We start from the raw sequence: 26,867 nt of genomic DNA on the forward strand, positions 1-26,867 counted from the left end.
CTTATAAACCTTCACGCAAGACGCGGGTGTATTACCAGAGGTTTACCCGGTTGCCTCAAGAGATCGGTTGTTGGGAGGGCTGACTGACTGACTGGGTTGCTTAGGCGAGAAGAGTTGAGACCATAGTTGGCTACCAAGTATCTAGCAGGGCGATAGGGCTTGAGATCTTGTCTTTGAAAAGGGTGCAAAAAAGAATTAGAAAAAACTGCTCTGAACTGGATTCGAACCCTTCACCCCCCGTGGCAAACCGGCAAAACTTTAGTTGGAGATGTTGTTGGAACCTAATATACAATTGTATGTTCATTTGAGATCGCCCGTAGGCTGAAAATTTTAGTAATTATCCATCCTTATAAACCTTTATACAAGATGCGGATGATTACCAGGGGTTTAGCCGGTTGCCTCAAGAGACCGGTTGTAAGGAGGGTTGACTGACTAAGTTGTTTGGATGGGAAGAGATGGGATGGTAGGTGTCCGAGTGATGACGACATGAGATCTGAGAAAAGGGGACTCGTACCGTGTGTAAGGGAACGCGAGAGAGCTTGAAAGACCATGTTTACTGGAACAGGAGGATAAGGGCGACGACGAGGAAGTAAGAATATAGATATGATGATAAAGAGTCAGGGTTAGAAGCTACCTAAACTATAGCAATACAGAATTGTCGTGCCTCGCAATCTTAGTAAGCGTATGTCTGAGCTCCTCGGAAGACTATTGCCGAAATGACTTATCATTAGATAATATTCTATGTAAGAGTCAGCTATCTGATGCTGATAAATGTGGTAAGGGGCTCTATTACTTAGTAACACACCGGTTCTTCTATCACACCAACGTCTAAACAGCAAACACACCCTCCCGCCGTATCAACGGCCCCCTAGCAAAAGTGATCTGTCTAAACCGCATCCTAGGATCCGTTCCATCTCCCTCACGTTCCGAATCAGTCGTGAAATCCCTATCCTTAGCACCGTTACCATATATATGTCCCAACCCAGACCCTTGCCTGGGTAACCCCAGGCTGGATCCCGGCCGGGATATAGGTGTCCGGATCTGCGATCTGGAGAGATCCACGCTGGGGCTTGGTCCATTCCTTGATCTAGGCCGCGGCGTCTTCCCGAGGATTGTGCTATTGCTACTAGTCCCGGCGCCGCTGCGGCTAAGCAAACCGCTAAAGAAATCTTGCATGAAAGTAGTCTCGAGGTCTCGGGGTCGGCCGTCGGTGGTCCAGTAGCGCTCGTTGCTGAGGTCGACGCTTAGGTGGCGACGGAAAAAACGATCTTGGTTAACCCACCAAGCACGCCAACTGAACACTATGAACAGAGTCAACGGGATGGTGAAGGCCCAGTAGATCCAGAACGACGGCATGACCACGGGATGCGGCCAACCCTCGGGCGCGTCATTTGACACTGCTGGATCACCTGCGGTCCCCGTCTCCCAGTCGAACATAGAGACGCCAAAAAGCGTGCCGATATACTCACCCGGCAAAAACACGGCAGTAATCACGGCCAGTGCTTTCATCGATGAACTATCTCGTGTCGATGCCACAGCCATGCGCGCGTTGAGATTGTTATCTTCTTGCGCCATCTTCGAGTAGATGATATCGATCTGTGCCCGGCATCTCAGCTCCGACATGCGTCGGTCGGTTTCGAGCGAGGTACAGAGCCGCCACGTGCAGTCGAGGTACTGCCTAATCTCATGCCAGTGAACCGTAAGTTCGTCTTCCTCATCTTCCTTCATCTGCCCCCTCGCTACTGCTTGAGCTCTTAGCTCAGTAACCCGCGCATCTAACTCATCGCCAGCTTGGATTATGAGTTTCAGTGCTCGCTCCATCCATCGCAATGTGTCGAGTAATTGAATAGCCCCTTTAAGAACATCGTGGGCTTCCTTCATAAGATGAATTGTTTGCGGTGGTACGTATTCGGGGTCGAAGTAGCCGTTAACCTCCGGACGAGGTGAGGGCGCGGCAGAGCTCGAGACATCGTGACTACGTCGTCCACCTCTAACCTTTTCCTCGACCATGTCTTTCAGGCCTGACCCCCAGCGCTTTATAGGCTTGAATGGATGATGCTTGTTACTATGTGATTGGTTCCGCAACCAGGCTTCAGCATTGGCTCGTCCCGTAGTGCCGGTGACAGCATCAACATGGGCCTCAAGCTCTAACACTTCAGCATTATTGGCTTGTACTGCTTCCTCAGTACGGAACAACTGCACTTGGAGTAGTACAACTGGTAGTACGAGAGGGTGAGACCATCGTGCCCTGCAAGAGTCTAAACGACGTTCATATTCGTCCAGCGCATCATCAGCATGCCAGCGTGTATCAAATGACCGCCGTATCAGAGCAGTCCCCGTCCTTGTTTTGAGCTTGTAAGCCATTGATAGGAAATCGTATGGAGGCTGTGGACTAGAAGAAAAGCTTAGAATCAGATCTCGATAGTTGTTAGTAAGGTTAATAGAAAGTTAAGGAAACAAGAATGGAGCTCAGCAGGATGTATTATCTTGCTTAGCCACCAATTCGATGCTATGATTTACTCACATACTGTCTCTTTTCTTGAATCCCAGAACGAGGACTCAAGAGTTACTCGCTGTAATGTTGGTAAAGTTCCAGAGTGTAGGCCCAGGGATTCATAATCATCCACAGTGAGGTGCAGTCCATCGGTGCAATGCATGCTGGGGCATTCCGATTCGTGACGAATACGTCGATGGGCAATCCTATTAAATATTTCTTTTAGTATAAGCATTTAAGATAAGGTCAGTGACCGAAAGACACTGGATACGAGAATCTAGAAAGCAGGCAAAGCGATTAAAGGAAAATGAGATATACTCACACTTGTCGCATCCTTCCCCGAAGCAAGTGCTTCCCCTTCGGCATAGGAGTGAAATTACCCTACGTGTAAATCCGTGTCAACATCTGTTGCTGCTATTATAGCGTAATTGGCAAGTTGCTCACCTCATTATCTAGGCCATGTCCCTCCTTAATAGCACTCCGGAACATCTGTAATCCTTCTTCGCCATCGGACATTATACTCGGTGAGAGGGTCTCACCGTTAGGCTCACTCGGTGCGAATACGGCATACTCGTGGTAAGAGACTCGACTCTGCCCGTCAATAGGCAGGAACATATAACTCACAAGTTCCCGTAGATCGAAATTGAAGAGGTTCAACTCGTCGAGTCGGTGTTGTTGTTGTTGTTGCTCTTGCTGTTGCTTTGCTCCTTGGTTCTGTGAAGCTGAGGAGATTGCACCCTTTGGGGGTAGTAGACTCCCGCGGCGGGTACTGCTATGTCCCGTGCGACGGCTCTCATTCCGAGTGGGAGGGCCGGAGACAGCAGCGGCTTGGTGCCGTGCCTCGCTCAGGGCAACGTCTAGGTCGTCGAGGTTATAATCCATATTCATCATCGTTCTCCACAATCACACGTGTACAGTGTATATTTCATGTCAATGAAATTCTTAGAAATTCTAAAACAAGCAGTACAAAAATGTTTGAAAGCGAGATAAACTTATTCACCGAACTAATGAGGGTTTTTGAATACCACGGCTGAAATATATAACCGCCCGCTAGGTAGGAAGCCTGGTAGGACGTCATTTTAGGGGATTTCTTATTGTCATCGCCAAGAATTTAGGGGGGCTGTGTGAGCTGTCACGATGTGGAGTGTCGGTCCATTTTTTTACTTTTGATTGTGATCCCGATGAAGAAAATTCTTGGAAATATGTGAAATATCAACATCATTCTGCATTCGGATTACAGAATTGGAAAGGTGTAGGCCTACTAAGGATTGCGGTGGGTTCGAGCAGGATGTGAAGCTCTCAAGGATAGATAAGAGTTGAATATAGCAGCGGAGACGGGAAGTAATATGCTCCTCAATTGGTGGTTTGTTGGTGTCGGTATGGGGAAGATTAACATACCCCTGATTCTCTGAGCACGGGGTACTCCAAAGCGATCACGGGCTAAGTTGCGGAACATCCTAGACCCGCTAAGCCCCGCTGAAGTCTAAAGCCTATTGCAACGTGAACCCCGAGACTAGGGCAATTTATGCAGGTGCAATCCACTGTATCAATAATATCGGGAGCGACAAGTGACAGCCCTGGAGGGCTAGAGGCTACATGCATACACGTACATATGTAGGAAGCAGCTACACATCAAATACAAGTCACTTATAAGAGGCAACACGAAGCCCTTCTTATTAGGCACCTGAGCTTCTAGAATAGCCACCGATCAATCAATCTCAATTTAGAATGGGACGCTATCGGGGATTTGTGCCTTGTACCCCACTGGCGGCGAAACAGCAAAAATCAATCGCGAGTTGTCTTCAACTACAAGTCATACCACTATACTGGAAACTTCAACAATTAGCTGCAGGTCTACGAGTTGAGTAATCCGTATGGGCTCTGGTTGGTCCCATAAAGCTCCTAGGAGAGGAAACGGCACAAGTGTCATTGGAGATGAGCCATGGAATACAGCTGATGCATTCTAATATTCAGGGGATCTGGCTTTATTCAGCTAATCGGTATGCTCGATTTCCAGCATTGCGTCGGTACCTTGACAGCTGTTATTATAGGGGGCCTCTTGCTTCTTCCTGAAGAGTTTTCTCCTATCCACATTGACTCAAACATACATACCCGTCCTTGCATTATAAAACTTGGTTCACGGATCGTAAGTTGGAAGATATCTCGATCTTCCCCATATTTTATTTATAGTCGCCAGTAACCTATGATTTCGAGAAAGGCTCAAGACAATTCGTTGTCGTCTCGCTAATTCTTGGAGGATTGGCTCGCTAGAAGCACTTCAGCCCTTTACTTTCGCACACTGTAGCACAATTAAGGAGTTCAATTTTAGGTAAGTTATTTCAAATCCAACATCAATGATTAATCAACTCTAATATATATATAATAAGGATTGGGATTTCATCTCATGTTCTTCGTAATTCGTCGATGCACCCAGAACTACCCTCCCGCCATTTCAATGTCTGTGGAACGAAATCCGGGTTGATTCATCTCATAAACACCATGTTGGCTCCCCTCTACGCCCCTCTACGCCACTTTCCTACGTGCCAATGCATGTATGTACCTGCCAGGTGGGGTCATGTTATTCCCAGTCCCCCATTCCTTGAAGAAAATTATTCATATCCGATATCGTGTCAGTCGCAAGCATATAAACCAACTCCTCAGCACCCTGAGCACCGGACCCATCTCCAACGGGTTCCCCTGGAGTAGGGTTACCGCTGAACTGGTTAGAGTAACCACCTTCTGTATATGACTGATTTGTACGGGAGCTTGATGCTTGACCTCGGGTTTCGCTACTGCTGCTCGGTGAAGGGTCGTGGTCGTGGTTATAGTGTGGTACTGTAAGTGAGCCAGATGGCTGAAAGTCTCTATTAATTAATCCGATCAGATCATTGGTAATGTTCCTAGAGACGCTTTCTTCCCAGCCCGGCGCGTAATTTGGCGCTCGTAACGCTCTCCGTACGATAGGGCCGATGCTTGATTGTAGGGAGGTGACAATTGCTTGTCGAAAGTAAGAGTAGTTGTCCGGATCTGATTCCTGGTTTAGCGGGGCGCCGGATCTGGGAGTAAGCTGAGATGCTTAGGTAGGTACTTACAGGGACTAGGTTGCTGCTCCCGAGGAACTCCAAACAGGATCCCATATACCGCATGCCATTTTCCTTCTTCGGACTCGTTTCGAGCGGTCGATTTGGAACGGAGTTCTTGCATCATGGAAGAATCAGCGCCCTCTCTGGGTTGAAAGTTTCGTACCGTGCAGGAGGCATGTTCAAACTTGTTATGGTTGTAGATAATGCCACCACATCGCGGACACTGCACCCCAGGCACTTGATGACACTGGTAAATGTGATCCCTAGTACCTAGGGTTAGGGTCGTTCCCGATAGCTAAAGGGCTCTGGTTCAAGGCTTTTCTTACGTTTTCAGTCTGCTTACATTTGGCCATCGCCTACAACACCTTCCATCCTGTCCGTATCTCTGTGGATTGTACTTGAGGAATGGACATGCTAGATACTCTCGCGTATTCCTTGGAGACGGTCCTGTCTTGGCTTTCTTAGACTGTTCATTGTTGTCCTCGTCCCCATCTTTTCCTGGCTCTCTGCGTCGCTTACCCGCCGCATTGGAAATTGATGATTTCCCGGATGAGATTCCTGCACCTAAAGCATGGCCTGACCCGGTAGTTCTAGAACCCCCTGAAGACCCATCTACCAACGGAGCCGCAGCCGCCCACCGCCTAAGCCAATTTAGGAGCCATTCAGTGATACGACGGGTAAGTTCGGCTTCTGTGTGTCGGGTTCGAGTTGTATTCCTTGGTTTGACTATGGGGCCCACATGACTCTGAATTCCGTGTTGCTCGCCGGTTATATTTCCGGCAGTGTACCAGCTTCGTTCCCAGCGTCTGAGGGTCGACTCAACAGATTCCTTGTAAGTGTCATATGGATGCCCTGCAACTATGAATCTTTCTGAAAATGGCCTTTCATCGTAGTTGAGGAACTCAGTGAGAGAATAGAGAGATACGTTCGAATTTTTGGAATAATTGTGCGTCGACCACTCGGGTCCAGATCCGTACGCGACAGATCGTTCTGAAGTTGGTGCCATTGTAAGCGATCTTGATACTTGCCTACCTAAAAGGTAGGCCGATTGTCAGATGCGGCGGTGTATGGCGCCAACACTCCGGGCCGGGATACGACTCGGAGGAAGCGATGAAAGAGGATAATAATACAGGTAATTTAGTGTAAAAAGCAGTAGAAATAATTGGATAAAGAATACAATTTGATTGCATCCTTCTCTTGAAAGTCAAAACTGAGGATGGAAGTGGAAGCGTACGTGGTGATGAAGAAGATGAGTTGGCTAACTACCTACCTACCTTCGTTTTATGACGCTTGGAATTGCGAAATCTCGCAATTCCATAGAGGTAGCGGTTAGATTTCCTACGAAACTAGAAAACGCGAAATCTCGCAATACAGATCTAGAAAGGCCGAAAATCCTTACATTTCATGATAGACTCCCTTTCTTTTCTGGTCAATGAAACACCCCATCGACTGGAATTTGGCAGATACAGGTAGGTCCATTGTGTGATAATACTTCTAAAGATACCACTTCAAGGTGCCCAGTAGGTAACTTATGTGAGGCCTCCCTCGACGTGATCCCGAATATGAACGTCAACCTGTAGGTACCTAAATAAAGGCTTGGCTTGCATGTTGTAGATTGTTAATCGCCTGCAGAGTTACATCACACATGCCTTATAACGAACTGGCACTTCTAGTTCATATAACGCCCCTATAACACAGCACATGACCCTTCAGCTAGCGGTCAACCTAGGATTCGGCCGACACAGCGGCAATATCTACCTGGTACCCCTTAAACTGCCTCGCAGGGACCTTCCTATCAAACAGAAGGTCCAGCTCTTCGTACGTCCTACCCATCGTCTCGGGGATCCGAAAATACGCCCAGATAAGGCAGAGAACACCTAGTCCGCCATAGAAATACCCCAGCTTGCCCTGCATATTCGCTTCGGCTGGATTGATCATGTACGGAATCGCAACCGTCATCGCGATTCCAAAAACTGCCTGCACCGCTGTCGCTACGGCGATCGTCTTAGATCGGACACGCGTCGCGGAACATTCTCCCAAGATCACGAAAGTGATTGGCCCGACTGAGATGTCATATGCCCCGTTCCAAATCAGCATGAGCGAGCTTTCGGCCCAAGCAACACCTGAAGGTCGGCCGGGGATGCTGTCAAGGATACCGATTATGAACATCATAACGATGAGAACTGATAGGCCTACGTTGAAAATGCGCCTTCGGCCAAAGCGGGCGATCAGGAACCACGAAAGGACAGTGCAGATCCAGCCCACAGCTAAGATTTATCAGATTAGCGAGCCTGCATCACTACAGTCTACTAGACACCGCCCCCAACACCCCAGAAATAATTACTATCGCAACTCACCTAAAAACCCAATCCCCATGTTAAACGCGCTCTGAGTCGGCAATCCCGCCTGCTCGAAAAAGTAGGTCCCGTAGTTAATAAGATAAATCCCGCTCAGAACCTGCGTGGTATACACGCCGGTCGAGATCTCGGTCCGGCGCAGATTGACGCCCTTAATCGTGTCCAGATAAGTGCTCCCGGCCTCCATCTCCAACTCGAGCCTATCCGTCTCGGCGATGACAGCCAGCGTCGCGTCGACATCGACCTCGGAAGACGACAGCCGGCGCAAAGCGTCCCGCGCATCTTCAATCCTGCCCTTGCGCACCAGCCACCAAGGCGATTCCGGGATGAAGAATATGCCGGGGATAATAATGACGACCCAGAACCACTGCAGCGCGAACGGGATACTATACGCCCAGTGATTCTCCAGCTGCGCGGTCCCAGCCGTAACACCGTTTCCGAGAAGCTGGCCAGTGACGAAGCACAGGTTGGTGTAGCTCGTCAAGTAGCCGCGCAGCGCCATAGGGCACACCTCAGACGCATACGTAGGGCCAATAACAACGAAGCAGCCGAGGACCAGCCCCCCGATCAGCTCGCCGACGAGCAAGGCCTGGAGCGACCGCGCGAAGAATTGGATGAAGACCAGACAGGCCGTCAGCAGGATGCAGCCGAAGAAGGTCCACTTGCGCCCGAACAGCTCGAGCGGGTAGGCGGAGAACAGCGCGCCGACGACCTGACCGATCGGGTTCCCGAGCGACAAGCCCGTCTGCCACGCCGCCGTGATGACATACTAGAGAGATAAGATCGTGGCGTTAGCCTCCCCCTCCAATGCCCCTCATTAATTTCCGCGCATCGCTAGTGTACGATCGTGAATTATGTAAGAGAGATAAGGCAACACAAACATACCTCGCCGTCAAGCTCATACCCAAAATCCTTTTGGAACTGCGGCATCGCGAACATGTTCCCGACAATTTGCGGGTCGAAAGCAAGCATAATGACACCTATCGAGACGTACGCCGACCACCCGACAGCTTTCGGGTACAGTTTCGCTGCCTGCCAAAAGGACAAATCGTGCTCGTGCTGGATGGCCTCGGCGAGCGCAACGTCCCCATCGCCCGTTTTCGCCGGCTCCTCGCTTTGCCTAGCCATTGTCGCTGTTCCTGTCGCTGTACCAGTCCCTATTCCGTCGTCGTCAAGGTTCGTTACACAGGTAAGGCTGGCGTTGTCCTCGGTGGTGACATTGGCGAAAGTACCGTAGTGGTGGGATCGCGTGGTCATTTTATTTATTTTATTTTATCTTGTTCGCCCACCCTTTTCCCCTTATCAATTTACGCATGCGTACATACCCATGCCCGCACCACCCCCAGATTACCGATTGCGATCGAGCTGCTCGAATGGAAATGGGGCGACGCCTTTCGTTATCCGGGACGGGGCCAAGTAACCTGGAATTGCAGGCTGATCCGGGAGAATGCGCCGCCTCATAGGTCGGTAGCGTCTAAGTTAAAGGAGGGGAAATCAGGGGTCCGAGGGAACAAAGATACGGAAGATAGCCACGAGTTATCTGCAATGTGGGACAGGGTCTAGATTGCGTGTGAGTCGTAACCTTGAAAGATGCCAACCCTTACATATTATTTAGTATGTAATACTACTACGATGTATTACCATTCCACGCGAAGTTGGGTAAGGTGAGCCGTAACGTTAACTGTCTTGGTTACGATGGGGTAAAGTTCCGAGGACCAACCATAATAAAATCTTATTATTTAAGAATCCTAATCAAACGCTTCCTAACGCTGCTGACGATATTCGCTTAGTCCTCATAAAAGCGCTCGCAATCATAACACTGATACAAACTTCAGTTATCACCCACTCGGTGGTTCGGACCCAGATAGCTTCAACGTCCCAAATGTGACCTCCAGCATATCATTGGCTCCTGGCCGGAAGTACTGTAGTGCTGTTAGGTTCGCATGGTTGTATTGCCAGTGCCAAATCTGAAGGGGAAATGTCATAGCGTTCCGTCTCGCCGTGAACAATTTCTGGACCTGATATATTTGGTTCCGAGGCCCTAAGTATAGTCCGTCACGTGGCGTTTTTACTATGATCGTGAGTTTCGGAGTTTGATGGTGCGCGATGAAAAGATTCCAGCAAGACATAAAGTACGACCATCTGCCATTGAAGGTAGGGTATTCGAGGCCGACATGCTTGATTTCCTTCGCCTTCTCCCAAAACTTGAAGGGGAAGAAGCTGTGGAAGAATACGTGGGTTACGAAAAAGACATCCTTCGCCGGATCGTATTCTCGAAATGCGCCGTAGCACGCCCCGTCCTTGTCTTCGGAATGAAGTACTGCCTTGCGGGCGACTTGGCGAGACTGTCTGCAGATGTGAAAAACAGGGGGTAGCTTAAAGTTTACGACGAGACGTTCTACCATAACATCTAACTTGGGCTGGCTTTCAGAAATCTTGCTTCCGTCTGATTCTAGTTCCCTGCAAAGGGGATCGATATCGTGAAGGTGATCTGGGTTGATTCTGGGAACGCATATTCCTACTTCATCTAGCTCTGATGCAGCTTCCCAGATCTTCACTTGGAGTTCCGAAGGTAATACAGAAAAAAGAGGGAACAAGGAAGAATCATCCGTGAGTAGTGATGTCCTCTCTAGCTCTGGTACTCCGTCCACCTCTGGTTCTTGAGCTGCCTCCGGCTCTGTCTCTGGTCTTGGTTCTGTACGGAGATAACGTAGTATCTTCTTCAGGCCAATCTTGGCCCGAGTTAAGATCGAAAAGGCCATAGCTACCTCCCAAAAGATTGAGGTTTCTAAGACAAATAGTATGGATACGAATGATAAAGTAGGTCAATCTTAGGAACGTGAGGAATTTCATGACACATGCATTATGAACCGAATATAAATAACATGTCCAACTAAATAGTAAGGATGGTAAATCCAAAGAAGGGGGATAGTTGTTGGATGAAAAATAGCGAAGAAAACTATTTTGTCGTTGAAATTCGATTGTCATATTAAAGTATTGGAAGATGAGTGGCAGTAACGATCATTCTATCCACCCGAAGGGGTAGGTACTCTCTTATTTGATTGGTACCTGTTTCCTTCATGGCGAATACCCTTGGCCATATCACATCCAATTGACTGGGGAACTATAAAACAATAAGCTTTTTCACGAAACCAAAAACATCAATAGAAGACGTATCGTGGCAAGAGCCGACGTGGTTCAATTGTAACATACAGGTATGTAGGTAGCTACGGAGAAAACGCGGAGTACCTTGGCTAGCAACGGGTATTCAAGAGATCACTCATGTCCAATAACCGGGAATACCGACCTTTCTCTCTTGTCTCATCAATTCTACGCAATAAAACCATCTCAGTAAAACAACCCGAAAAAAGAAGAAAGTCAGCCTTCAGAACTTCGCGCAGGTCGGAAACAACCACAATTCTAAGGTTGTCAACATGACTATAACGATGATGATCGCCTACCTAAAAGGCCCTCGCTTCGACATGGAGTACTATCTCCAGCATCATCTACCTATGGTTACTCCTATATGGAAGCCATTTGGCATGGGGGCATTTCGGACCATGGCACCGACGGACTCCCAGAGCCCATACGCCATGCTAACCCAGATCGAATGGCCCGACATGGAAGCGTTTAATAGAGCGCAGGCTGAGACGTCGGCCGACACGAGCCAGAGGTTTATGGAGGATATTAAGAACTTCACGGATAAGGACCCCGTGATCTGGTTCATGGAGAATAAAGCCGGCGGTGCTTAAGCGCAGAAGTGAGGGTGGGGAGATGGGGATCTAGGGAGCACAGCAGATTATCCCCTAGCAGTCACATACATATATCGTCGCGTCGAGCCAGGGTAGATGTTCTTTTATTCTTGGATACTATGCATCATACGGACTGTCATTTTGTAGCACAAGACTTCAAGAACTCGGCAACATCCACGCCCCATGCCTCTTCCTTCTCAATACCCGTACTAAGGCCCAACTGCGGACTGATATGATTATGACCTTCTAGGACCGCGTATGAAATATCGACGGTAGTCCACTCTTTCCTAAACTGTTGCGCCGAGTCGAATATCAATTCGGGGTCGAGCTCGCTAACAAGCAGGCTTATCTTAACACCGGGAAGAGTCGGCTGGGCGCCTTTCTTCTTCTCCTTTTCCAATATGCCCAGGGAGCAGTTCTCCCAAATCTTGCCCTCTCCCAGGTACGTTCTCAGAATCGCGTTATCCTCCTTGCCCCAGTGGTACGGTACGCCGAGTAAGATGGCGCCCCTGAGTAGCACGCCCGCGCCTTTGCGCTCCTCGGATAGGATCGCCTCCCTGGATTCCTTGAAGACAGGGGACAGGAGCCAGGTCGACACGTGAATACCGCCTGCCGAGTTACCTAGCAGGAATAAGTCGATGGATTCGTATCCTTCCTTCTTCGATAGAGTATTCACGACCCAGTCGACGACGAGCTTGACATCCTCGCCACCCGACGGGTACTTGGCTCCGTGGGAGACGAGGCGGTAATCGGCAACGATAACCGTGATCCCGTACTTGGAAGCGAAGAAGTGTCCGAGGTTCCTGAACACCAAGCTGTGGGCGAATTCCTCGTTCACCTTATTCCCGCTCACGAAGCCGCCGCCGTACAAGAAAACGAGCACAGGCTTAGCTCGGAACGGTGCTGTGGGCGGTTTTTCAGGATAGTAGATATCTAGCTGATGTCGTGCGGTCGGGCCGTACTTATGCGTCTCGCGCCGTGTCGATTTGATTTCGCTCTCCTTAGCGATGAGGTACTGCGCATAAGCAGCGAACGTGGGCAGCAATACATCCTCAACGCCGCGTCCAAGCGGCCTTAGCTTATCCATTGCGCTCCAGTGCTATTTATTAAGCAAAACGTTTCTAAATTCAGGTAAGCTATAGACGGGGATCGACAGCATAAGGATGATATGTCAATGTTATAGATGATGTCTTCTCTCCCTCGCCTTACGTGCCGTTGCATCGGAAGGATGATCACTGCGGGGAACAAACATGCGATCCAATTACCGACACCAACATCACTCCGCCCCCATTGACCCTGGTGACATTTAACCTGCGTTTCCGTACGATAATCATCGGCATTTATGTCACAGCAGGGCTAGGTGGATTCAACTAATAGTGCCGCAATCACATCCTATAGGCGGGAACATACATCTTTCGTAAGGGAGAATAGGTCTACGGCCATTGGACAAACACTGCCTTACTTCGTCGGTTGTCTACACTAGATCGAAACGATTCCCCTCAAGCTAACTAGTATCGTAGAATTTTGTATTGTATCTTGTGACCGAGACTAGCCCTATAGCTTAACCCAAACGGGCAAGTTGGAAAGGCTCGTTTGACCCCCCCCCTCGACGAGCTGTCACAATTTCTGGCCAGCGGCGCTAGGGACCATGCTAGCAACCGCAGCGGAGCCCAGCGTCTCGATGGGAGCGTACGGCAGCGAGCTAGCCGCGAGCGTCCCCTCCGGAGCCGAGTTCTCGGATCCTCCCAGGTCGACGTCGTCGAGGACGGCGTAGCCGGTCTCCTCGGAATCGGCGAAGAAGACGGCCTTCTCGCAGCTGTTCCGGAAGGCCGAGCTCTGGATCAGCACTTGCGCGCCCATGCGGCAGTTGACGCCGCTGGCGATCAGCGAGTCCCAGAACGTGTTGACGATATGCACGGTCCCGAAGCGGACGAGGGGCGCGCGGCTATACGTGTTGTAGAAGTGGTTTCCCGCATAAGTGACGTGCAGCGCCCCGACGTCCTCCTCGGCGTTGCTGTCTGAGTGGCCGATCAGCGACGCCTTCCAGTGATCGTGGAAGTACGTGTTGGAGACGGTGATCCATTCAGAACCGTGTGAAATATCGACCAAGCCGTCGTAATCGTCTTTGCCACTGTTGAGGTCGCCGGACAGGTCGCAGTGGTCGACCCAGACATTCGAAGACGCGTCGATGCCGATGGCGTCGCCGTTCTCAGCTGGAACCTTGGCGATCTTCATATTGCGCACGATGACATTGCTAGTTCTGCGAATGTAAAGGCCAACTCCTGTTAGGGAGCTGCCCTCTTCTCCGTAGATGGTTTTGTTGGCAGAGACGTGCACTTTGGCTGAGCCGGAGATAGCCCCAGACACGATGATGGTGAGAGGGCCCTCTTGACCGGCTGCTTCGGTTAAGCTGTCGACGTCTGTGACGGTAATCGTCTCACCGGCAAGGCCTCCTGTCGTTCCACCATTCTGGGTGCAGTAACCGATGGAACATGCTTCACTAGCCTGTCTGGAAGCAATCTTGTTGCGGGTTTCCAGAAGGTTATATGGAGAGGCGGAAGCAATGGCAGCTAGCCATGCAACAGTGGAGTATTTCATCTTATCTGAAATTCACAGCTTCGAGAAAATTTTCGGTATCTCATCAAGGAAGATCCTATGCAAAAGAGGATGGATGGAAGTCAAGTGCTATTATAAAGAGTGAGTGAAATCCGTTTAACTACCTAGGTAGGTATCTGGTAGGTATCTGGTAGGTAGATATTGGATGTGATCCATATTTTCCTATACGCACGTTTTTAGACAGGGCAACCCCGAACAAGACATCATCCCGTCAATACTCAAAAATCATGCCCATTGTATGAAGCAATCTTGGCCCGAAAATTCATAAGGAACAAAGCACCACCTGGGTAGGCGCGGTGCTCGCCTCCTAAAAGGATCATATGTTCCCAGAGTTGATAGCCGGCTTCATATATATTATCGCCGAATTGCTCAGCCGAGAAAGAAGCGGCAGCGACGCTGAGAGGAAACATTATGAGCTCATCGGGCTTGGGAATGGGAGATTAGAGAGGGATCAATTGATATGCCTGCAACATAGCATACGCGTTCGGCTCTATAAGGTGGGCTTGGGCCCGGTGGGCAATGTACCTATTCAATCATGCCATCATGAATAATGATGAAGCCTCACACTTCAGGAAGTCCCGTGATTAAATACTACCTGCTGGTAGATCTCTATGGGCCGTATGGGTATGGGTAGTCAGGAGCTGGCGAGTCACATTGGTTATAGTAACGTCTCCAATTTAGTGGGAATTCGTGAATGTCACCTTATGAAATAAGACCACACGACCGCTTCGGACGTACTCTCCGTTGAATTGGCCATGCCAATACAATTTTAGCCATGAGTACGGTGGCACTTATTTACATTCTAACGACGACGACGACCCTCCACACACCATTCGAGTTTTATTATGTATTAGGACTCGGGGTTTACATACCCAATGGAGAACACGAATCCAGGACCGATTCTGGTATATTCGGCTTTCATGGTAGTCATAGACACTTCAGCTAATAATGGACGTCAATGCAATTTCTTCCATGGGAGTATCTCGAAGAAAACCCGGCCCAAGTAGGGGACATGAAGGGACGGGGGAGAGATTGCTGGCTATTTTACGTAATAACACGAAAAGAACCTCTGTTCTCCTCAAATAAAGCGGACATGGGCTTTAGTCCCTGCCGACGCAATATCAAGAATCTTTCTTCACATATTATTGTCGGACGTGTCTGAATCGGTACACAGTTTCGACCATATCTGGTGAATTTAGCCCGTATGGTAATCTCACTCATCATCCTCCACTAGCCTCCTTCACCAAGGCCCAACACTTCCGCATCCCAGTACCCATGGACTCCTCATCAACAACGCCGGCCTCACTCCACCGACTCCGCGCCCCTCCACTTCCCTCAAACTCAAGTCCCTCACCAAGACCTTCACTTAAATCGACTTCGAACAGATGAACATGCATCGTCAGCTTCAAATGCGAGAAGAGCCAGGGCACGGATCCCAAGTCAGCGATATGCTCCACCCTCACCCCCTTCGATCGACCTCGATCGACCAAGTCCGTGACAAACTTCTCCGCCTCCCCCTTCCTCGTCTTCGCCGTGCTGCTCTTAGGGTCCTTGAGCACGTAACTCGGCAGCTCCCAAAGACCAGCCAGAAGCCCCTTTTCGGGGCGTCGGTGCACTAGGTATCGCCCGTCATTGCGTCTGATAGCGCAGACTAGCGTTTCCTCTTCCCTTACCGCCTTCTTCACCTTTTTTAATGGGAACTTCTTCGCATGGTTTGCGATCACCTCCATAGCGGCGGGACTTGGGGTCGTGGTTTCTTGTTCAGAGAACTCTTCTGTCTTGATAGTAGTAGCGGTAGCAGAGGTCGTGGTCTGCGTGAATGCGAAGGACTGCAAAGTAGCCTGCGTCTTCGCCTTGGACTTCTGTTGTCTGATGGGTATCTCCGTCTTCATATCCAGCTCCTCGTCATCATCGTCCGCGTAGTCTTTGAATTGTTTGCAGATTCTGCACGCATCTTCGATATCGGCCATAGTATTCTTCGCTGTAAGCTTAGGCGCCAACCCCTTCTTTGAAGCTAATTGAAGACCTTCACCATACGCGCGACAACTCGAGGTGATAGGGCACTCAGCGCAGTTAGGTTTCGGCGTACACACCGTACTTCCCAGCTCCATCAGCGCTTGTCCCCATCGACCCGGCCGGTCACTAGGCTCCTCCTCCTCATCCCCCTCCTCTTCTCTCTTCACATAACCATCACCATCCCCACCCCCCGGCCGATCCCTCGCAACCGCCTTAACAAGCCGATCCGCCGCCTCCCACAACAAATCCACAACCCCCTTATCCTTCTGAACATCCCCCAGGACCCCCATCAGCCTACTCAGCACCCTAAGCACATTCCCATCCACCATCGGCGCCGCCCTCCCAAACACAATCGCCGCAATCGCGCCCGCAGTATACCTGCCCACCCCCGGAACCTTGCTAACCAGCTCCTCCACGCCGCTCGGCAGCAGACCGTTCAGACTCTTGTCCTTACACACCGCCTTGGCCGCCTTATGGATCCGCGTCGCGCGGCTGTAGTAACCCAGGCCGCGCCACGCGGCGAGCACGTCGTCGGGCTCCGCGCGCGCGAGGTCGCGCATCGTCGGCCACCGCGCCATCCACCGGTTCCAGTAGTCGATGACGGCCGCGACGCGCGTCTGCTGCAGCATGATCTCGCTGATCCAGACCTCGTAGGCGCGGCGCTCGAGGCGCTGGCGCAGGTCTTCTCCGCCGGGGCTGATTGGACCTGCGGTGGGGTCGATCCAGGCTTTGCGCCACGGCATGTTGCGCGCGGTGCTTACGCCGTCGAACCACTCGAGCAGGGAAGTGCGGGCTTGCCGGCTATCTAGGAGGAGGGGGTGGTGGTACTTTACGTCGTGCTTGCGAGTGGGGAGCTCAATATGTGATGGAGTAGAATTAGAGTCTTCTAGGAGTGCGGCAGGTTGCCCGAAGATGCGTGCATACAGCTCTCTGATCGCGTTCTTATCAGCCAAGCGCGTTTGTATCTTCCGTCTTTTGACGGGCGCATCGTCCGTGTCAGGATCCGGGTCGATGTAACTCTCGGAATCCGACTCTGCTGCGTTCTGTACGTTCGGCTGGGATTGCGCCGTCCTCGTCCTCTTCCTCGTTCTAGTCCTGCGGGATCTAGAAGATTGCACAACTTCTTCATTTTCTTTCTCTTCTACAGATACCTTTGAATTTCTATCGGCGGTGTTATTTGCCGCGGCCGCAGCCGACTGACGTGTAAGTCTCGTTGCGCGCCGTTGCATCTTGTTAAAGTTGTAGAATTTGCTATTTGACAAAGGTGGCGTGGCGGCGACGCGTTTGATATGAGTCGCGCAGTCACGTGAGCAACTCATGGTGATCCAAAGGGGTTTCAGGGGTTTCAGGGGTTTCAGGGGCCAATGCATGTTGTCCAACATCAACCAAAACATGCATAAACACCCAATGCTTAAGGACTTCTTGCTCGTTATTCGGTCATTCCTCTACACTTCGCACTACATAACTCATATTTTTCTCATGATATCCATACTAACATACTCACGGGAATATCTTACTCCTATGATTGACCCAATCCACTTTTACCTCTTTGTACATCTAATGATCCCCTCTTTTCTCCTTTCGAAAGTTGAGATGTCTCCATATTTGGCCCCTTTAAATGATGATAAGCTGTATTACATATTAGCATTCATTTCTCCCTGCTTTCTGAAAGTTTATGTTGGAGGAATACTAACCTCAATCAGCTTCTCAGTCAATATGGAGCACTGCCTATCCGGATCTTGAGCATGGGTGAAAGAACTCGAGCGCCAAAGTCCTTCGAACCCCATGTCCTCCAAAATGTCGTTTAGCATACCACTGCTGTCCAACGCGCTCGTAAACTTAGAATTGGAAGATAATGTCTGGAGCAAAGCATGTGCCGACCCTAGCGTCGTCGAACTCTGACCATGGAGCAGCACTTCGTCTAGGAATTGTGCGATAGTAGGGCACCTGTTATGTGTTAGTAACTAATAAATCGTAATAAAAGATTATATTACTTACAAATGCAATACGACAGCAGGTCTTCCGGATGCTAACTCATTCAGCCACACAAGCGTATGGGTCTGAATCGCCTCATCTAAGATCTGGAAGTCTACCAACTCGATAGCCGTGTTAAGCAGAAGGTCCTTGTCCTTCGCTGCGTCTAGATCGCGTAGGCTGCGGGTTGGGCCGAGGTTGGCAACACCAACTGGATTTATACCAGCGGACCAGAGACACTCTTTTAGATCTTCAGGGGAAATTGCTCGGGCCTGGATGAGAGCTAGATAGGGAGATGCGTAGAACTCGCTTGAAAAGCTTTTCGACGAATCTCCAGAACTACTATCTGTTGTCATTTCGAGGAATGTCGAGAGGACTCTGAGCGCCGGGATTTTGGTAACAGGGTCCGTAAGTCCACGGGAAAGGCAGGCGCAGACTGCGAAATGAAAGCTATCTGCAGTGAAATGAATCCCGTACGCATCATCTAAGGGTAGTGCCGCCTCCTCTAGTTGCGAGCGACCTTGTAGGAGGTATGGAACCATCTTGTTGCTCCTTAGTTCCCCTGTGGTTCCAATGTTCGTCAATACGGCTTCTAGGAACAAAGCAGTGCAGTTGAATAGGCTGGCGGGCACGAGCCGGACTAATGACATAGCTAGCCAGAATAACTGCGGCCCGTACCGCGACGCTGAAGTGAGTTTGGCGATCATCTTAGATAAAGATGTAACTATTGCGACGAGCATGTCGCTGCCGCTGTCATCGCCAAAGCGACCAACACTATTGCGGAGGGCTACGAGGACTTGATAGAGTAGATCATCGTCGACTTCCTCACGAGCTAAACAACCCATTACGGTGAAGGCTCTGGGTTGGATTGCCGGGTTATTCTGGAAGGCAGTGCTGGCTACCAAACTCATCCACCTTGACCGCCATGCGTTGGCCATGTCGACGGATGGTGCCGCGACTGAGCATGTCTCGAATAATAGAGTAGCTAGATTCTCAATGACTGAGAGGGCCGGTCCTACCTCATGTGATGTTGAAATAGATGTTCCATCCCGCGCTAAGGGTAAGGGGATAGAGAGACTGTCATTTCTTGGCTCAGACAATATTTCCAGGGTGCTGCGGAGCTTCGATAACCTCGTGTCCTCTAATTTGAAAGACGTGCAAGCTGCGTGAATCGAATTGATCAATAGGCGGTGAACTAGCGCCCGGATATCGTACGTGCCTGTATTTGACAGCATCGTGACTATGTGAAATATCTCGGGAAGGTAAAGCTGCGATTGGACACCGCAATCGAACGACAGCGAGAGGCAAAATTGGAGCAGAATACAGATCTCGTTCCAAACGGCGTTTTCCTGGAGGAACTTTGTTGGCCGAAGCGACGATCTGTTCAACGCCTTCCGGAGCCTGGATATTATCTTTCCACGAAGGGTTATTGTGCCAATAGCCGTCACTATCGACGTTAAAGACTGCGTATGCTCATCATACAACCCTAAAGCCAATGCTGCCTTGACTATCTCGTCGAGGAAGATGTCCAACAAGACTTCATCTTTATAGATTGCTGGCCACACCGTGTATTCCAAGGTAAGAGCAAGAGATGGCTCCATCACTGTTACGTCTATTAACTTCCGGAAGATCGAAGCAATCTTCTCCCTGGCCTTTTCGCTATCGGATTCGTCAGGTAAAAGCGATGTGCGAAGACTTGGTACCCATGGTGCCATGTAAGCCAGACTGAGCGGTTTCTGCTCCTCGGAGAAACTTTCCCACCCGACAAAGAACTCGTTTAGGAAGTCGTGGGTAAGCTGCGGCTCTTCCTGGGCAAGGACTTTGCTTATGTTAATTATGAACTGGGTCGGATCTAGCGGAACAGAGACATCTGCGCGTATGGTTAGCAAATATGAACGGGATGGTTTCGTGGAGGTGGGCTCAAACCTTTGATGCACATGAACTTAGAGGCTGCCTTGAACTTGAAAGCCCGGCAGAGAGCACCGAGTAAATTGTACGATGCAATTCGGAGCATCGCGTCGGGGGAAGCGAGGTTGGTCAGTGCGAGGTTCAATAACGTCCCAGGAACGTCTTGCGGTCGGATAAGACGCTCAAATGGCTTCATTGTTCTAGTGTCTTTGCCCAACATTGCCTTGGCCCTGCGGATTTCCTTTAGTACATCCGCCTTCCTGGTGCTCTGGAAATACATCACGATCTTGCCGTTGTCCGCACGCAAACCAAACGCAGAATCGTCCTCGGTCGGAATAGAAGTCGGTGCCTCATCTAAATCTTTTAGATGAAAGATGTCGTTGACTATTCCGTTCAGGCGAAAACTTGGATGAACCTCCTGCTTCTTTACAGTAGTTACTTGGACGAATGAGCCTCCAACTCCGACAGTAACCTCGATCTTTCCTTTGGTCTTCGAAAGTCGGGTGACAGGTTGAAATGTGTATCGGGAATCGGTGGCTATACTGATGGTTTCCTTTGGAAGATGGACCTGGCTTAGATGAAAATGTGCCTGGAGATCAAGGCGGCTACCGAGAAGCAAATACTCGACATTGGTTGGGTTTAACACGTTTGTCTCGCTCTTAGTAACCACGCGAAGTACACGCCGAAAGCATTTCCTTATTTCCTAAATGTTAGCAAACGTATGGTGCTGTCTAGGGCAGTGTGACCATACCGGAACGTGCTATTCATATTATAGATGTAGATCCTGGATAATTGTTTGTTCAATTCGCTTGGACTGAGAAGTTCTAACTTTTTGTATAGTTCGTCTGGCGGGTCATTTTGACTATCATAACACGTCGCATCGATGAGTATCCCAAAGGGTTTGTGCCACAACCGACTTGCAATCTATACTCAGTTAGATCAGAGACGATGGTAATTAGTGGTACCAAGTGACGGAATTGTAATATAAAAGAACTTCACTGGATAAGGCCGGATCGGCCTCAAGTAATGGCTTACCTTCAAGAAACAATACAAAAGGGTATCATAGTCTATAGAGTCTTGGTCCATATGACGAAGAATCACACAAATGACGGAGAGCCCATCCTGTTGAACGTTAACCTTCAGCGAGTGCTATAGATAGGTTGGGTTAAATAATCAACTTACCCTACTCTCGCCGCCATCATAAATAGCACGAGATGTCAAAAAGGAGTCCGTGCTCCTGAAAGCATTACGAAGCATGAAGTGCTGGAACCTGGAGCAAGCTAGAGGGCTATTTGCAGATATTTGAGGGCGATTCCAAGTAACTGCTAAGGGTGGCGGTCCTAGGTTGGTTATAAGAGCTCGCAGTGGCTCAAGAACTGGCGACCGCCCACGGGCCAATTCATTAGGGGAGCGAACATGATCTCGCCTTTCTTGAGACATAAGTCTCTGCCGGACGTGGTCCCAGTGATCGTACAGGAACCTGTGTAGAGCGACGCAAGAGCCAAATTCGAACGTTTCGCCATCTGCTGGAGTTGTTTCAAGGTCAAGTGCGGTTGGAGGAACCTAGACATCAAGAATATTAGCACACTTCTAAAAAAAGATTGAACTAGCTGAAGCTTACTGATATCTCACGAAGAAAGGTCGTAACACGGTAAATGTTTTGTGTCAGGAAGTCGTTAAGGGGATACATGTACGGTTCCTTTGCTCCGAATAAGACGTTATTTGCTAGGTTCTGGATGACTTTGGCGATCAGAAGCAGACCGCGGCGCATCTCTTTAGACGGTGGGTTCTCTACGAGGTTCTCCACTTCTGGCGCGACAATGGCAGGACAGAAGAATCTCAGAAATATGAAGGCTCCTACAGCCGTGTACTTGGCCTCCTGGAATCTGGGCATCACTGCCGAAGATATCTAGTAGGTTGTTATTAATGACCGACGTTTTCTACGTGTTCATAAGAAGTAACTCACTATGCTGCATATTTTGCGGAATGAGGCAGGAATATTGGTGGAGGATGCACATATATCATCGATGAAGACTTTGGCGACTATCCGTAGTTGTAGCGCATTCTTCTGAAGCTCTTCCTGGGAGGATATCCTTGTTGGATCGAGCTCAAGATCCAGGTCTTTTGAGGTCAACATCAACCTCTCGACCACTTTCTGTAGTGTGGCTTTGAGGTAGTTCGCCCCTTTCCACTTTGCATAGATGGACAACATCTTAGTTGCGACGCAGTTTCGACGGAGTATCTCCGACTCGTTCTCTAAACAAAATATCGATTAGTATGGGATGCTATATCGACAGTATCCGAATTGAACTTACCGGTATCTTCGATCTCCTGTTTAATCAGCGCCTCCATAAGCTCGAAAGTCAGTCCTCGGGATTCGAAGACGTTGAGCATCGAAATCGTAAGCTCTTCAACTTCGCTACTAGGACAAACCGAGCTAATCGCAACAGCCAGGTTCATGTCATGAGTGAAAAGCTAAAAATACCGAATTAGCTAACAGGAACGAATATCAAGCTCTCCAAGCTGCTTACCTCTAATAGCTCGTCGTACTTCTCATTGACCGCCTTATCGGATAGGTTGCTGAATTCCGTCCCTTGAACTAAGATATTATAAAGGACCTTCACAAACGCTGTGCGAATTTCTATGTTTTCATTATAGCCTATGCTAAGAGAGTATTTGAGGCCCACGTCGATATTTGCGCTTAAGAGGTTAGAGAGAATAGTGATGGCAAGTTCGGACGTCGACCCGGTTTCATCGCGATGTGACCCGGACGTCGTAATATCACCCCTGATGCTATCCGATGGTTCGTAGTTGAGTAGTGAAAGGAACCGATTGAAATATGTTCGGAACATCTGAGATTTGAGTTCACTGGTGCCAGCATCATTCTGACCGTCCCCTGGCTGAAGTGGTAACCTGTAAGTGAGTTCGGCGAGGCAACGGAGACAGGCCTTGTCAAGGTCTCTTTGGACTCGAGCTGTATCATCCTGGCGGGTCTGTGAATAAGTGCTCTCCGCTGGTGGCGATCTGGGCCTAGCAATCCAGCTAAAAATGTACTCAAGGAGCTGGTTTCGTTTCCTAACATCATCGCGAAGATTTAAGTGCTCCTTTTTCCGGTTGACAGCTTCGCATAGCTGGCAAATCTTGATCTTAACTCTCAGGCTAGATATGTTATCGGCGACACCGTCTAGGAACTTTGCAAAACTCAACCCAAGAGAGCTGAAATGGACCGATGATGCAGCTCCCAATTCAGAAGGCGTTTGAAGTCGTTCCACAAGGGCCTTCAACAATGACGCTGCTTGCTCGGCAAAGATGATCTCGATATCCTGTCCTTTGAAGCCAGTTGGTTCGAGGGCACCAGTGAAGAGCACTTCAAGTTCTGACTCGAGCGCCTTGAAGAGAGGTTGGTATAATGTTGGAGATATTTCAATCGATAGTACTTCTCGCGTGGTTTCCCTCACCCGCACGTTTGTACATGCAAGGAGCTGTGTGCTGACTCGAAGGTACCTATTGAGAAGAGGCTCCTCGTGATTTTCAGACGAAAGTCGGTCAATCCATTTCAAACCGCCTGCGGCAGGTTCTTCAAGGACATAAGCTTGCTCGGCCGTGCAAATACCGCCGAGTGACGCGAGGAAGCCGGATAGGTTCCTCCACTTAGAGAAACCCCTTTCATCGATGCCATCCACAGACGTCGTGGATACATCTTTAGATAGGTGGTGCCACTTTTCAAACGCCCTCTCCCAAGCATCAAGGATCCCTACGCTTGGATACTGCATGCCCCTCAGCAGAGCTCGGATTCGTTTCTGGAAGGCCATCATTCCCGTAAATCTAAAGTCAGGAGATGCAATCTCGCTGAAGACCTCGCTATTCCGTAGCAGTAAACTTGCTGTCTTGCTAGCATCTACGGTCGAGTCTAAGATCCGGCATTCTTCGTTGAAAAGACCGATGCAAGACGTCACCAACTGGCACGTTTCTATGTCCGGAGAGCAGAGCGAGGTTAGGAAGAGGGTCTCTAACATGTTAGAAGTCGCTATTCGTTCTGGGATATCCTCGGATATGGCAGCCAATTCCTGTAGGTCTGTTAGCACCAGTCATTGAGCATATTCCTAATTTCTAATCTAACCTGAATTGAACTGAGGAGTAATAAACGTGACTCTAGATATCCATGAATAGATCTAAGTAACGCATCGTCCTCTTGTTGCTCGTGCTTTTCGCACATTTCCATAAGTACCAGTGATCTATGTCAACCAAAAATTAGAATATTTATCTTGCAATACGGGCGAGTTTGTACTTACGTCAGTCTCCAAAATTTGATTCCAAAGCTGGTTGAGTCGACACGTTTTGATTTACGCAACGAAGACAGAATACCATCTGGAGTGAGTAGCTTCTTAGCTACGCTACTCGCGAGAGCTCTCACAGAGTCGTTTGCTGTTACGAGGCAAGAGACGAATGCTTCAAATATCTCGTCATAAAATCGTTGCGCCTCAGAGCTATCCGATGGAGGACCTTCAAACAGAGTTATGGGCGAGGCGTCCAGGAACTTCAGTATGTTACATATCACCGTGGCCGTCGACGCGCTTGTCTCGGACGCTTTGCGTTGAGAGTGACGGTCGCCAGTATATAGATCCGCAGAAATTGCAGACATGGCCTAAAGATATCAATCAGCATATTTCCTTATACATATGAGCTGGACTAACAAGAAACTGACTTTTAATTGGCTTTGTATGAAACTAGCAGCCTCGGTGAATAGACGGCGATAATCTTGAGCATTAGGTTGCCGTGCGAAGTATGAGCACGCCTGAATTAAGGCGATCTTGAAGGTATGAGGCGCAGAAGAGTTCAGACACGCCTGCGTTAGGGATTCTACGGAACCTTCAAAGTTCAAATGCATAAGACTGATGAAGGCGGCAGTGGTCAAATCTTGGTCAAATAGGCCTCCTTCCCCATTAGGATGGTATCGACGGAAGACAGCATCTCGGACTTCATCTTGAACGTCCATAGCATAGCTCACAATGGTAGCATCGCCATCATCGTCGAAATGGCGAACGGCTCGGAGAAGACTCACGAGACAGTATCCTGCCGCGTCATTCTTATTCCTGAGTGCCTTTCTTTGACTTTCGAGAAACGCTACCTTTTTGGCCATGCCAGTGGTCTTAGCCTCCCGCAAATTGCTCGCCACCTCGAAGACATCAGGAATGAGCATAAGTAAGGAAGTTTGGAAGGGGTATATGGTTGACCGCCTTTTGGCGGAGTCTGCTATCGTTTGTGTCATGTCGAAGAGAGTATCAGGACCACCATCCAGCTTCCTATGCTGATAGTGTAACATGATGAACTCTTCAGGATAACGCTCAATCCACCTAGTAATTAGAAGCGGCGTGATGATAGCGACAGTATTTTGGTAGGCTCTTCGAAAGTGAAGGAAACTAGAACACAGCTCTTGAATGACTAGCCCAAGCTTCTGGCCGTCAACCCACATATACGAGATAAAGCGTAATATGGCTAGCGAAGTCTTCTCTTCCTCGGCCATTGCCTGGGTTGGAACCTGCTGTGCCGGAGTTGTGGCCCGGATGCCGTAAATAACCGCCCTCACATATTCGAAGGAGGCTGACCAGTTTGACGCGGTTACGAATTCCACGATAGTCTTGATATATGGTTCAATGTCTTCCGCATCATCCGTCTTCGTTCCCTTACTTTCCCGAGATTCATCTGAACCGCTTGAGGAAGCAGCTCTAGGCACTGGTTCTTTAAAGCGAGGGTCAAAAATCTCCCGTGCAGATTTCTCGTCTAATAGCGTCCTAGCAGGCAAAGTATAGTTTTCTGGTAATGGGCTGAGCAGGTGTTTGAAGAGCTCGAAAACTCTCGTCACAAGCCCGTCATCCAACGGCTCAGGACTCACAGGACCAGGGCCGGACACCTTAGCTGCGCCATTGGAGCTACCTTTACAAAGCGTCTCTCGATGAGCACAGCAGCAATCGGCAACGAGCGATAGGACATAGACTTCGGAGAGGAGAATATGGGGTGGATGGTTCGCGAAGGTCTTATATGGGCGACCGAGCTCTTCTAGAAGTGAAACTAGAGATTCGAACACGACAGCTATGGAAGTAGTGCTGATCTTTACGAGGGTGGCGCGTGTAATGCCAGCAACATCGTCGCGTTGGAGGTCCTGGCATGGAGTGCCGGTGCGGTACGGAAGCTGCGCGCAAACACGGCGATTAGCAAAGAATATAGCTACAATACTACATAGAACGATAGGAACAGGAAAAGGGTTCCCGGTACCCTAGTTGTAAGTCTTTCGACCAAGCATCCCACGAGGCCCGCATCACCATTCATCTTGTGCTCGTATACCGTCGGATCGCGATTGAGGGTCTTCTCAACATTGTGACGTCGTCATGGAGCACAGCTAGTGGCAACCAAGGGTTTTGAGAAAGACTATAACTCGTTTGCGAAACGGGAGAGGTACGTCTCAAAATCTCGGTTGGTTAACAATAGATCGTCCTACCTCCTCCTAAGAATAACCTTGGAATAACCTTGGTACAATCCGAAATTCGACTCGTTCTCCACGTTGGGTGTGAGTTAGGTAAGTCGGGGAATGGATATGGGATTGGATTGGAGGGGGTGTGTTTTACTAAGAGGGATTACAGCTCGAATTTTTGTGTGGGTATAGATATGG

General features: G+C 49.4%; 9 protein-coding genes across 9 annotated transcripts; 1 reads left to right on the forward strand and 8 right to left on the reverse strand.

The window, feature by feature from the left end:
- Positions 1-514: 514 nt before the first annotated feature.
- On the reverse strand, positions 515-3,878 carry F4807DRAFT_408630 (uncharacterized protein). The gene is made up of 4 exons (XM_047996456.1): positions 2,939-3,878; positions 2,817-2,875; positions 2,525-2,700; positions 515-2,417 (listed from the first exon to the last, which is right to left on the reverse strand). The coding sequence occupies exons 1-4, from the start codon at positions 3,383-3,385 to the stop codon at positions 829-831; spliced, it is 2,271 nt and encodes a 756-aa protein (XP_047858184.1). The 5' UTR covers positions 3,386-3,878; the 3' UTR covers positions 515-828.
- Positions 3,879-5,366: 1,488 nt separating this feature from the next.
- On the reverse strand, positions 5,367-6,768 carry F4807DRAFT_195836 (uncharacterized protein). The gene is made up of 2 exons (XM_047993755.1): positions 5,904-6,768; positions 5,367-5,840 (listed from the first exon to the last, which is right to left on the reverse strand). Exons 1-2 carry the CDS (start codon positions 6,581-6,583, stop codon positions 5,534-5,536), a joined length of 987 nt encoding a protein of 328 aa, XP_047858185.1. The 5' UTR covers positions 6,584-6,768; the 3' UTR covers positions 5,367-5,533.
- Positions 6,769-7,302: 534 nt separating this feature from the next.
- F4807DRAFT_449710 (putative maltose permease) lies at positions 7,303-9,062 on the reverse strand (the record flags this gene model as incomplete). The annotated part of the gene is made up of 3 exons (XM_048000053.1): positions 7,303-7,844; positions 7,935-8,703; positions 8,820-9,062. The coding sequence occupies 3 exons, from the start codon at positions 9,060-9,062 to the stop codon at positions 7,303-7,305; spliced, it is 1,554 nt and encodes a 517-aa protein (XP_047858186.1).
- Positions 9,063-9,453: 391 nt separating this feature from the next.
- On the reverse strand, positions 9,454-11,032 carry F4807DRAFT_195818 (uncharacterized protein). Its single transcript, XM_047993754.1, has one exon. The coding sequence runs from the start codon at positions 10,694-10,696 to the stop codon at positions 9,773-9,775; it is 924 nt and encodes a 307-aa protein (XP_047858187.1). The 5' UTR covers positions 10,697-11,032; the 3' UTR covers positions 9,454-9,772.
- On the forward strand, positions 11,033-11,754 carry F4807DRAFT_195784 (uncharacterized protein). Its single transcript, XM_047993751.1, has one exon. The coding sequence runs from the start codon at positions 11,369-11,371 to the stop codon at positions 11,684-11,686; it is 318 nt and encodes a 105-aa protein (XP_047858188.1). The 5' UTR covers positions 11,033-11,368; the 3' UTR covers positions 11,687-11,754.
- F4807DRAFT_195785 (alpha/beta-hydrolase) lies at positions 11,755-13,038 on the reverse strand. Its single transcript, XM_047993752.1, has one exon. It carries the CDS (start codon positions 12,771-12,773, stop codon positions 11,823-11,825), a length of 951 nt encoding a protein of 316 aa, XP_047858189.1. The 5' UTR covers positions 12,774-13,038; the 3' UTR covers positions 11,755-11,822.
- Positions 13,039-14,453, reverse strand: F4807DRAFT_195786 (polysaccharide lyase family 1 protein). The gene has a single exon (XM_047993753.1). The coding sequence runs from the start codon at positions 14,282-14,284 to the stop codon at positions 13,304-13,306; it is 981 nt and encodes a 326-aa protein (XP_047858190.1). The 5' UTR covers positions 14,285-14,453; the 3' UTR covers positions 13,039-13,303.
- Positions 14,454-15,522: 1,069 nt separating this feature from the next.
- On the reverse strand, positions 15,523-17,637 carry F4807DRAFT_456217 (DNA glycosylase; the record flags this gene model as incomplete). Its single annotated transcript, XM_048000849.1, has 1 exon — positions 15,523-17,637. The coding sequence occupies one exon, from the start codon at positions 17,635-17,637 to the stop codon at positions 15,523-15,525; it is 2,115 nt and encodes a 704-aa protein (XP_047858191.1).
- Positions 17,638-17,822: 185 nt separating this feature from the next.
- Positions 17,823-26,679, reverse strand: F4807DRAFT_195913 (GTPase). Its single transcript, XM_047993756.1, has 15 exons — positions 26,474-26,679; positions 24,906-26,390; positions 24,493-24,845; positions 24,321-24,435; positions 22,732-24,267; positions 22,516-22,675; positions 22,167-22,456; positions 21,822-22,109; positions 21,383-21,763; positions 21,236-21,322; positions 20,952-21,124; positions 20,219-20,895; positions 18,317-20,162; positions 18,013-18,265; positions 17,823-17,947 (listed from the first exon to the last, which is right to left on the reverse strand). Exons 1-15 carry the CDS (start codon positions 26,525-26,527, stop codon positions 17,933-17,935), a joined length of 7,713 nt encoding a protein of 2,570 aa, XP_047858192.1. The 5' UTR covers positions 26,528-26,679; the 3' UTR covers positions 17,823-17,932.
- Positions 26,680-26,867: the final 188 nt, after the last annotated feature.

The sequence above is a fragment of the Annulohypoxylon truncatum genome, assembly GCF_022578515.1.
Source record: "Annulohypoxylon truncatum strain CBS 140777 unplaced genomic scaffold F4807scaffold_3, whole genome shotgun sequence".
Classification (NCBI taxonomy): domain Eukaryota; kingdom Fungi; phylum Ascomycota; class Sordariomycetes; order Xylariales; family Hypoxylaceae; genus Annulohypoxylon; species Annulohypoxylon truncatum.

Coding starts and splice junctions, on each gene's coding strand:
- F4807DRAFT_408630 (XM_047996456.1), bottom strand. CDS start 3,385: ATGATGAATATGGATTATAACCTCGACGACCTAGACGTTGCCCTGAGC. Junction 2,876..2,938: donor GACATGGCCTAGATAATGAG/GTGAGCAACTTG, acceptor ATTTACACGTAG/GGTAATTTCACTCCTATGCC. Junction 2,418..2,524: donor TTCAAGAAAAGAGACAGTAT/GTGAGTAAATCA, acceptor ACAACTATCGAG/ATCTGATTCTAAGCTTTTCT.
- F4807DRAFT_195836 (XM_047993755.1), bottom strand. CDS start 6,583: ATGGCACCAACTTCAGAACGATCTGTCGCGTACGGATCTGGACCCGAG. Junction 5,841..5,903: donor AATGTAAGCAGACTGAAAAC/GTAAGAAAAGCC, acceptor CCTAGGTACTAG/GGATCACATTTACCAGTGTC.
- F4807DRAFT_195818 (XM_047993754.1), bottom strand. CDS start 10,696: ATGGCCTTTTCGATCTTAACTCGGGCCAAGATTGGCCTGAAGAAGATA.
- F4807DRAFT_195784 (XM_047993751.1), top strand. CDS start 11,369: ATGACTATAACGATGATGATCGCCTACCTAAAAGGCCCTCGCTTCGAC.
- F4807DRAFT_195785 (XM_047993752.1), bottom strand. CDS start 12,773: ATGGATAAGCTAAGGCCGCTTGGACGCGGCGTTGAGGATGTATTGCTG.
- F4807DRAFT_195786 (XM_047993753.1), bottom strand. CDS start 14,284: ATGAAATACTCCACTGTTGCATGGCTAGCTGCCATTGCTTCCGCCTCT.
- F4807DRAFT_195913 (XM_047993756.1), bottom strand. CDS start 26,527: ATGAATGGTGATGCGGGCCTCGTGGGATGCTTGGTCGAAAGACTTACA. Junction 24,268..24,320: donor TACTCCTCAGTTCAATTCAG/GTTAGATTAGAA, acceptor ACAGACCTACAG/GAATTGGCTGCCATATCCGA. Junction 22,457..22,515: donor ACAGGAGATCGAAGATACCG/GTAAGTTCAATT, acceptor TATTTTGTTTAG/AGAACGAGTCGGAGATACTC.